The sequence below is a fragment of the Chiloscyllium plagiosum genome, chromosome 10 (genome assembly GCF_004010195.1).
Source record: "Chiloscyllium plagiosum isolate BGI_BamShark_2017 chromosome 10, ASM401019v2, whole genome shotgun sequence".
Lineage (NCBI taxonomy): Eukaryota > Metazoa > Chordata > Chondrichthyes > Orectolobiformes > Hemiscylliidae > Chiloscyllium > Chiloscyllium plagiosum.
This window is the reverse complement of record NC_057719.1, coordinates 60,489,820-60,501,097: the sequence shown is the minus strand read 5'-3', so window position 1 is coordinate 60,501,097 and position 11,278 is coordinate 60,489,820. Positions and strand designations below refer to the sequence as shown.

The 11,278-nt window shown below is 40.6% G+C and overlaps 1 protein-coding gene across 5 annotated transcripts in view; it reads left to right on the top strand.

The window, feature by feature from the left end:
• LOC122553698 (neuronal PAS domain-containing protein 3) overlaps nt 1-11,278 on the top strand; it is a 1,311,564-nt gene that overhangs the window by 871,424 nt on the left and 428,862 nt on the right. For 4 of the 5 annotated variants that reach the window (XM_043697885.1, XM_043697888.1, XM_043697887.1 and 1 more), the window contains one exon: nt 2,296-2,385. The exons of the other annotated variant lie outside the window; for it this stretch is intronic. In XM_043697885.1, coding sequence (XP_043553820.1) covers nt 2,296-2,385 — 90 coding nt within the window. The remainder of the gene's footprint in view (nt 1-2,295; nt 2,386-11,278) is intronic. 5 annotated transcript variants of the gene reach the window in all.

The following is an 11,278-nucleotide window of genomic DNA, read 5'->3' as shown; positions in this document are numbered from 1 at the left end:
CCAAAAGTGGAGGTGTAGTGGACAACGAAGAAGGTTACCTCAGATTACAACAGGATCTTGATCAGATGGGTTAATGGGCTAGGAGTGGCGGATCAAATTTAATTCAGATAAATGCGAGGTGTTGCATTTTGGGAAAGCAAATCCTAGCAGGACTTATACACTTAATGGTAAGGTCCTGGGGAGTGTTGCTGAACAAAGAGACCTTGGAGTGTAGATACATAGCTCCTTGAAAGTGGAGTCGCAGGTAGATAGGTTAGTGAAGAAGGTGTTTGGTATGCTTTCATTCATTGGTCAGAGTATTGAGTACTGGAGTCGAGAGTTGAAACTTTATTGCTGGAACAGCACAGCAGGTTAGGCAGCATCCAGGGAACAGGAGATTCGACGTTTCGGGCACAGGCCCTAAGTCGAGAGGTCATGTTGCGGCTGTACAGGACATTGGTTCAGCCACTTTTGGAATATCGGAAGGATGTTGTGAAACTTGAAAGAGTTCAGAAAAGATTTATAAGCATGTTGCCAGGGTTGGAGGATATGAGCTATAGGGAGAGGTTGAGCAGGCTGGGGCTGTTTTCCCTGGAGTGTTGGAGGCTGAGTGGTGACCTTATGGAAGTTAATAAAATTATGAAGGGCATGGATAGGATAAATAGACAAAGTCTTTTCCCTGCGGTGTGGGAGTCCAGAACTAGAAGGCATAGGTTTAGGGTGAGAGGGGAAAGTTATAAAAGAGACCTAAGGGGCAACTTTTTCACGCAGAGAGTGGTGCGTGTGTGGAATGAGCTGCCAGAGGAAGTGGTGGAGGCTAGGAGAATTACAACTTTTAAAAGGCATTTGGATGGGTATATGAATAGGAAGGGTTTGGAGGGATATGGCCGGGTGCTGGCATAGGTTAGGTTGGGATATCTGGTTGGCATGGACGAGTTAAACCAAAGGGTCTGTTTCCGTGCTGTGTATCTCTATGACTCCGTGTTTCTAAATGCTAAAGCTACTCAGTATTTAAATAGAGTCATAGAGTTGTACAGCATGGAAACAGACCCTTCGGTCCAACCCGTCCATGCCGACCTGATATCCCAACCCAATCTAGTCCCACCTGCCAGCACCCGGCCCATATCCCTCCAAACCCTTCCTATTCATATACCCACCCAAATGCCTCTTAAATGTTGCAATTGTACCAGCCTCCACCACTTCAGCTTATTCCATACACGTACCATCCTCTGTGTGAAAAAGTTGTTCCTTAGGTCTCTTTTATATCTTTCCCCTCTCCCCTAAACCTAGACTGAGAGAGGAAACGGGGGCACCCAGAGGAAACCGATGCAAAGACAGGGAGAAATGCAAACTCCACACACAGTCCCCCAAGGGTGGAATCAAACCCGAGTCCCTGGCACTATGAGACAGCAGTGATAACCACTGAGCCCGACACAGTGAATAAGAGATATAAAGAATTGCTGTATTGAAGCGGATTCTCAAAGTCTACAAATTCTATACTGTAAAAGCAAAGTAAAGGAGTTTCACCGTCTCTCAGAATCTATTCTGTTCTACTCAGTTCACCTGTAGAAGAAACCTCCAACTACTTGACTGAAATGCCAACACAAAATTATTTGCATAAGCAATTGTTGCAGTGATGTTTGATCTATTTTGATGGATCTATTGTACTGGTTATTATATGGTTTGTAAGAGATTATATAATTACTTTAAAAATGTTGTTTATTTATTCTGGTCATTATCCAGATCATTTTCATTGTCCTATGACTGAAATACCTGATTTTGGGATTTCTTTCAGAGATAGTTACAAAGATCTATGTGAACAGTAATATCTTTTGCTTCTCTCTTAGAGATTCAGTTCCTAGTAGAACATGATGTTAATTCTATGTCACTCAAGGAGATAAAACATTTATGGAACGTAGGAATATAATCCTGCCCTTGCAACTAAAGTATTATGCTTAACAAACACATTATTTAGTTGGTAAAAAAAATTGCTCTGTATGTTTAAATGAACAAGTACTAATATTTTTGTAGTGCTTAAAATAATTTTGTTCATGTCAATCTGTAAATAAAACCTGCATTGCTTGTATAGTTGGAAGAAAGGTTTTTTTTTTAGTTTAATGATATCTCTGCTCTTTTCCTTCAACAGGAAAGAAACATATTTTAATGTACTTTAATGTACTAATAAATGCTAATCCTGTGTTGTAATGTTACCCTGTACAACCTTATAAAGTTAATTTGAAATACAGTTCTTTCTACAAAAGGAGCCACTAGCAGAATGACAAACTATTGTTCCATGTTTTGTTTGTTTCTTCACAGTCTCTGGATGGATTTGTATTTGCATTAAATCAAGAAGGAAAATTTTTATACATCTCTGAAACTGTCTCCATATATTTGGGTCTGTCACAGGTAAGTAATTCAATTTTCCAGTTGTAACATTTCTGCCATGAACTGTACACAAAATCAATGCAGGATATTCAATAAAGCAAACCGATTGTGAATATAACAAAGTAATAAAAAAATGGAGATTAAATATATCAAATTAAAATATTGGTATTTGTTTTATGCTGCAATCCTTCTGAGGAAGGGTCATTAGACCCGAAACATTAACTCTGATTTCTCTTCACAGATGCTGCCAGACTTGCAGCACGTTTCCAGCAATTCCTGTTTTTGTTTGTGATTTACAGCATCTGCAGTTCTTTTGGTTTTTACTAAAAGTCAGTTGAGTACGTGAAATTTGAATGGAAAATCCTACTCAAAATTAGTTCTTCATTTTGAAACTTACATTATAATATTCAAAATATTCAAAATGAATCTTTAAATATAGTAACCTTTTCAAAGAAAAGGTCAATTTAGTATACAATTAAGAAAAGGGATCATAAAATGTAATTACAATGCAAACAGAACTTCAAGAGCAAGGCAGATATTCTGTAATATGACTACATCCCAGATTAAGTAGGTTGTAGTCAGAGGTGGTGTTTAACTCCAGCGTGGTTAGATAGAAAACTGTATAGGTAGGCCATACCGGGTGTGCGGGGAAAACCCTAATCAATTTTAACAGCTAGTCCTCCCTTCGATCAGCAAACTGCCACCCCAAAATGAGCATCCTGAGACAGGTTGCAGGTACAACACAATATTGGATAGCCTGGGAGCATCAGAGCAGCAGCAAGGTAAGTGTGTGTGTTTACGCTCAGGGTGGTGTTGGTGTTTCGGGGAGAGAATTCAGAAGGATGATAATGCCCTGGACAGTAATGGCCAAAAATACTTTTTTTTGAGTCTAAATATACACTCTGATTGTTTTTGCTCTTACTGAGCTTGAAAGTCTTCTCCTTTTCATCTGCTTGTTTGACTGAAGTTGTCAATTATGCGGATGTTCTATGCAACTGGTTGTAAAAGCCTCCAGATTGTTGGCGACCAGATGTAGAACAGAAAGTGCACTTCAGGACTCTGGATTTCCTTATGTTTGGAGCAATGTGGGAAGTTTAAACTACTGATGGGCAAAAACCCTGCTTCGCAGTACACATTGAGATTGTCTCTGCTTCTGTCCCTTTCTGCATCTAGTCACCCGACAATATTGAAGCAAAATAAAGCCATTCAGCCAATCGAGTCTGCTCCTCCATTTGATCATGGCTGATCCATTTCACAACCCCATTCATCTGCCTTCTTCCTGTAACCAATTATACACTTACTAATCAAGAATCTATCTATCTCTGTCCAAATGCACTCAATGACTTGACCTCCACAGCCCTCTGCAGCAATGACTTCCATAGATTAACCACCCTCTGGCTGAAGAAATTCCTCCTCCTCACAGTTCTAAAAAGTCATCCCTTCATTCTGGGACTTTGCTCTTGGGTCCTCGTCTCTCCTACTAGTCGAAACATCTTCTCTGCGTCCACTATATTCAGACCTGTCAATGTTCTTTAAGTTTTAATGAGATCCTCATCCTTCAGAAATTCTTGAGTACAGACCCAGAGTTCACAACCACTCCTCATATGACAAGTCTTTCATACCCAGGAAGATTCTTGCAAACCTTCTCTGGACCCCTCCAAGGCCAACACATCCTTCTGTTGATACAGGGCCCAAACCTGCTGTCAATATTCCAAATGTAGTCTGAGCACAGTCTTGTACGGTGGTAGCAGTCCATCCCTGCTCTTGTATCCCAGCACTCAAACTGAATACATTTGCCTTTCTAACTGTCGACTGAACTTGCATGTTAATCTTTGTGAGAATCTTGAACTAACAATCCTACATTCCTTTGTGCTTTACATCTCTCGAGCATTTCCCCAATTAGGAAATAGTGTCTCTATTCTTCCCATCAAAGTGCATAAACTCACACTTTCCAACATTGTATTCCATATGTCACTTCTTTGCTCAGTCTCCTAGTTTGTCCAAGTCCTCTACAGCCACCCTCCTCCCTCAAAACAGCCTGTGTCATTTGCAAACTTGACAATGTCCTCAGTTCCTTCAGATCGTTGTTAGTTCCAATACTAGCGGAATTCCACTAGTCACCGGCTGCCATCCTGAAAAAGATCACTTTATCCCCACTCTCTGCCTTCTCCCAGCTAACTAATTCTCAATCCATGCCAGTATCTTGCCTCTGACACCATCAGGTCTTATCTTGTTTAGCAGCCTCCTATGCAGCACCTTGTCAAAGGCCTGCTGGAAAACAAAATAGATCATGTTCACTGGCTCTCGTTTGTCTAACTTGCTTATTACCTCCTCAAAAAATATTGGGCATAGCCTCCTCTTGACGAAGTCATGCTGACTCAGCCCTATTTTACTAAACCCTTCCAAGTACTCAGCAATTTCATCCTTCATAATAGATTCTCAAACCTTACCAATGACAGAGATCAGCCTAACCAGCCTATAGCTTCCTGTCTTCTGCCTCCATCCCTTCTTACACAGGGTTATCACATTAGCCGTCTTCCAGGTCTCTGGAATCCTCCCTGATGCCAGTGATTCCTGAAAGATCACTACCAATGTCTTCACAATCTTCTTACCCATTTCCGTCAGAACACTGGGGTGTGGTCCTTTCAGCTTCACTAGCACCTTCTCCTTAGTGATGGCCACTACATGCACCTCTCCTCCCTGACTCTCTTGAAGTTCTGGTATGGGACTGGTGTCCTTCACTATGGAGACTAATGTAAATCATAGAATCCCTACAGTGTGGAAGCAGGCCATTTGGCCCATCAAGTCTACACCGACCCTCTGAAGGCCCTTACAAAGGCTCCATCCCCTTAGCCTATCCCTGAAACCCTGCATTTCTAATGGCTAATCTACCTATCCTGCACATCTCTGGACATTGTGGGAAACTTAACATGGCCAATCCACCTAATATATTTGGACTGTGGAAGGAAACCAGAGCACCCGGAGGAAATGCATGCAGATGCTGGGAGAAGATGAAAAATCCACACAGCGAGTCACCAAAGGGTGGAATCAAACTCAGTCCCTGGTGCTGTAAGGCAGCAATGCTAATCTCTGAGCCAACGTGCCTTCCCACAGTGTGTACCTATTCAGTTCTTCCACCATTTTTTTGTTCCCCATTACTAAATCCAATGATCCAATATTAACTCATGCCTCTCTCTCTTACTTTTCCTATGTCTAAAATGCTTTTGCGATCTTTTTTGTATAAGTAATAGCTTACCATCATGTTTCATCATCTCATCCTTATTGCTTTTTTAAATTTCTTCTGCCTAAAGATCTTCACCATAGTGTATTTTTTTTCCTTTTGATTTTATTCTGTCCCTGACTTCCCTTATCAGCCACAGTTGACACATCATCCCTTAGTATGTTTCCTCTTCTCTAGAAAGCAGAGCAGAAAATCATCCCAATTATGCCCAGAAATCCCTGCCATTGCTGCTGCACTCTCTTTCTGCTCGGCTTCCCTTCCATTCTGGCCATCACCTCTGTCATGTTTTTGTAGTTACATTTCCTCAATCATAATACCATTACATCTAAGTCCACTTTCTCCCTTTCAAACTGCAGGGTGAATTCTATCATATTTTGGTCACCTTCATCTTCACCTCCCTAATCAGGTCTACCTTTCTTACGTGCCTTTTCTATCTCCTCCTTTATTTTCTGCCCCATATCCTCTCTACAGCTAGGAGCCTGTACATAACACCTATCATGATCTTTATTCATTTGCAGTTCCTCAACTCTCCCAAACAGATTCTATGTCTTCTGACCCTACATCGCTTCTTTAATTTCATTGCTTACTAACAAGGGCAGCCTCACCATCTCTGCCCATCTGTCTCTGTTTGTGATAGGACTTGGATGTTTAGTTTGCAGCACTGATCCCCTAGCAACCATGTCTCTGTGATACCTACAACATTGCACCTGCCAATTTCAATCTGCGCAGCAAGCTCAATTACCTTCTTTTGTATATTGTGCCGATTTAAGTACAATACCTTTAGTCCTCTATTAACTGCCCACCTTCACATAAATATTCCTTTTCTGCTGTGCCTGAAGTTACATTCCTAATTTTCTTATCTCTTTACTAATTTGCATGTGGCTCAGTTAAAAATCCAGAGATTATAACCCTACTTTAATTTTGTTCCTAATTCTTGATATTCCCCAAATATTCCTCTTGTCAGCCCCAACATGGACCACAACAATTGGATCTCCCCCCTCCCACTCCAATATCCTTTCAAGCCACCCAACTATTCCCTATTCCAAACTGTCGCTTTGACCCTCTAACTATCCCTAATCAAATACAACTACCCCTCGCAACTACGCAACTATTACCCCGATTCCTCAAACACCTACTGACCACCTGACTACTCCCAACATGACTAGCTTCTCGTTCAATCCATCTAACTTGCTGATATATGACATTTTAATGTTTTCCACTTCCTTAGTCAGGGTTGTCAGTTATGATTAAGCTAGAGCAAAAGTCTCTCCAACAAGGATTGGATTCCAGTCAAAATTTAGTTAGTATCAGAGATTCTCTTTCCTTTAAATGATAAAATAAGGTGGTGAACATTTATTTATTTCATTGAATTAAATGATCTACTATTTTCCAATTCTTGCTCTTTTTCCTTATTTTTCAATATCCATCTTTTCAATGGTTTTTTTTCATGGAATGCTACATTTTTGCAAAAGGATAGTTTGTTTCCAATCCCTAACTACCACGAGAAAGTGCTGCTGAGCTGCCGTCATCAGCCACTGCAGTTTGATGTAGGTGCACCCACAGTGCTCTCAGGGATGGATTGAGTTCCATAAATTTAGTTCTGTGACAGTGAAAGAAAAGTGATGTTCTTATTTTTGTTGAAGATGGAGCCACACTAATCCAAACAAGTGGAGAGTATTAAAAACCGAAGGAACTGCAGATGCTGTAAATCAGAAACAAAAACTGATACTGCTGCAAAAGCTTAGCAGGTCTGACGACAGCATTCTGTGAAAAGAAATCAGAGTTAACATTTTAGGTCCAGTGACCCTTCCTCAGAAGATTGTTTACCCTTAAATGTGTACCATATAGATTGTGGATAGGCTTTGAGGAGTCAGGAAGTGAATTTCTGGTTTCCTGGTGAACTGTAACTCCCAGCATATTGATGGTGGGAGATGAACTGCTGAGGGTCGGTGGTTTGATTCGGTCCTTTTAGAATTGGTTATTGCCTAACATTTGTCTGACGTAAATGTTACTCATCATTTATCAGCCAATATTGTCCAAAAAGTGAAAGAACTGCAAATGCTGTAAATTAGAAACAAAATTTAAAATTTCTGGTAAAGCTCAGCTGGTCTGGCAGCATCTGTGGAGAGAAATCACGGTTAGTGTTTCTGATCAAGTGAGTCTTCCTCAGAACTGATTATTGTCTAGGTCTTGCATGTAAACATTGTGCTTCAAGGAATAGCTGCTGAGTTCCGTATTGAATAACTATTTTCGTGAAATGTTTTCATTGAAGTTCTCTCTCCTTTACACTTCTGTCTTTAATCCTAAAATTATGCACAATTTTTTGAGATTCATCAGCCAGTGAAAATGTTCTTTGCTATTTATTTTATCAGTAGGGGTGTGGAACCCAGCAGTTAATATGGCAGAGGAATACCAAGGTGCACAGAGAATTGGGAAAGACAGATACCAGTGGAATAGGAAATAATAATGTTTCAGTTGGATGGGTATCGTACACCTGGCCCAAAGAAGGGCAACATTTGGTACTAAATATTGCAGTATAGCTATTTAGGAAAGACAAGGAAAGAAAGAAAGGAGGAAGGAGTGTTAGTTTTGATTAAGGAGAATGTTTCAGTTCTGGGGAGAGAGGACTCCCAGAGGGGACAAAATCTATTTGGTTTGAGCTAAGGAACAAATAATATAAAATATAGGTCACATTTAAAAGAATGCAAGAAAATTTTGCAAAAGTGTAAGAATTAAGGAGCAGTAACAATGGGAGACTTTAAGTATCTGAATATGTATTGAAATAATAGTCATGTGAAGGGCAGGGAAGGGTAGGAATTCTGACTGTGTGTTCAAGTGAATTTTCTACATTACAATGCTTCCAGCCCAAAGAGAACAGGGGCATTGCTGATTTTGGTTCTTGGAAATGAGTTTGAGCAAGTAGATCAAATGACAGAAGAATATTCAGGGGCCACTGATTTATTGTTTCAAAAAGTTTAATTTGTCCATGAAAAGGATGAGGAACAATCCACAGTAAGAATAATTAATTGGAGGAGTGCCAACTTCAGTGGCATGGTAATGGATCTTCCCAGATAAATTGGAAGGAAAGTTAGGTGGTAAAAGCAAGAGTGGGACCAAAAAGATGAATTAAGTGTGGAAGCACTGAGCATGTCTGAGATATTAGGTTAGTACTGTTGATACCTGTTTGCGTCCGGCAACTACCATCTGCTGTCTGAGTGCATCAGATGCTGGCTGCAGCTTCTGGTGTGTGCAGAGAGAAGAGTCAATTCTTATAACTTTCCAAGTTACTTTATTAATGTATTAAACCAGACACTTATCTTATATGTGTTCTTTTACAAACTAGAGCTTATATGTTTTCCCACAAACTGATTTAAAAACCTATTTATACACCAACTCCCTGACACTCCCTGAGCAGTCACAGAACACTAAATAATACCCAATCTGGTTAGCTGTTTTGCTGCTGTTGAGCAGGGCACACGTTGGCCAGACACTGCTCTCTCTCTCTCTCTCTCTCTCCATGTTCCTGATGTAGGTCAGATTTGCGAGTGTTGGTCTCCGGAGTTATCGCTGCCTCGCTGCCTGTATGCCTCGAAGATCTTCTTTCATACTCTTTCTTTATCTTTCTTGGGTCATGGTATCTTTTTCCCATTGGCTCAGGCTCAACTGATAATCATATGTCTGTATCTTATTGCTCCAGACGAAGGAGCTAGGTAGCATTGCCTCCTCTTTCTTACTTTTTCTGAAGAAAATGGTTATACCAAGCAATACTTGGACTCATGGCATTCTCAGCTCACAAACTGTTTTCTCTTGCATGTCAACAGACTTTCTTCATACAGAGCTTTCCTAGTCCCTGTCAGCAACTGGTACCTCTGTGTCTCTGCAGCCTCTTGACTAACATCTCACTTTCAGGAGCATGTCTCTGACTGGTCCCTCTGTCTCTCCCTGTGCAGCAGCCTGGCTAACAGCACTGTGCATCTGTCCTCACCAAGGAATAAAATGCTCGATGGGTCATGGTGAAAGATGAGGTTAGTCAAGTCACTTGGTTGGTTTAATGAGGTGGTGTTGGATAGAATGACTAAAGTTTACTCCAGGCACAAGGGCTGGAGGAGATGCATCCAAGGATATTTGAGAGAAGTGAGAGTGAAATTGTGGAAGCGGGAGCCATAATTTTCTAATTCTCTGTAACTACAGGATGGTCCCATTGAACTGGAGAATTGTTGATTAGTTCAGGATAGCAAATATAAATTTATGAAGGAAACATTGTGTTCAACTAACTTGCTTGATCATTTTGAAGAGGTAAAGAAAGGATTGATGACATGGACTTTCAAAAGGTATTTTGTAAAATGCCAAACCACAGATTTGTAAACAAAGGTTATAAATACTTGCAATAAAAGGTAAAGGAGAAACATGGACATGAAATTGGCTGAGAGACAGGAAGCAGAAAGACTAATGGTGAAAGGTTGGCTTTTAAACTAAAGGAAGATTTATAGTGAAGTGTCTGAGCTTGTAGCAAGCCATTAATTTACAACAGAGGACCATACATCCAGCAGAATGTCACGCTTCAAGTGATTTGAGGTATGATGGAGCATGAAATCTTTTTAGTGTCATGTCACATACTATGATGTAATGTTAATATCATGATCATATTCCTGCAAGTTAGGCTGTCAGTAAGGAATAACATAAGATTGAAGAAGCTGGGACTATTATCCTTGGAAAAATAGAGATTGAGTGGTAATTTTATGGAAGAATTAAAAATCATGAGGAGACAAACAGAATAAACACAGGAACTGTTTCCATTAGTGGAAAGCTGGAACCAGATGGCACAGATATAAGTTAATTGGCAAAAGAAACAGTGGCAGCATAATCAAAGCTTTATTGACGTCAAGTAGTTAGGATCTGAATTGTCTGACAGTATCTGGATGGTAGACCCAATCCTGGTTTTCAAAATCAAATTGGATCCTTATCTGAAAAGGAATAACATTTAAGGCTCGAGGAAAAAAGAAATTATTGTTGCAGAGAGTTAGCGCACGAAAACTGGCTGAATGGCCTCCCTGTTCTATCATTCCATAAAACTGATTCAATATTCGAAAGAAAAGTCTTTTATCATAGTTAATACCTTCTCCTAGACTCATAGAGTCATAGAGATGTACAGCATGGAAATAGACCCTTCAGTCCAACCTGTCCATGCCGACCAGATATCCCAACCCAATCTAGTCCCACCTACCAGCACCCGGCCAATATCCCTCCAAACCCTCCCTATTCATATACCCATCCAAATGCCTCTTAAATGTTGCTATTACCAGCCTCCACCACATCCTCTGGCAGCTCATTGTGAAAAAGTTGCCCCTTAGGTCTCTTTTATATCTTTCCCCTCTCACCTTAAACCTATGCCGTCCAGTTCTGGACTCCCCCAACCCAGGGAAAAGACTTTGCCTATTTATCCTATCCATGCCCCTCATAATTTTGTAAACCTCTATAAGGTCACCCCTCAGCCTCCGACGCTCCAGAGAAAACAGCCCCAGCTTGTTCAGCCTCTTCCTGTAGCTCAGATCCTCCAACCCTGACAACATCCTTGTAAATCTTTTCTGAACGCTTTCAAGTTTCACAACATCTTTCCAACAGGAAGGAGACCAGAATTGCATGCAATATTCCAACAGTGGCCTAACCAATGTC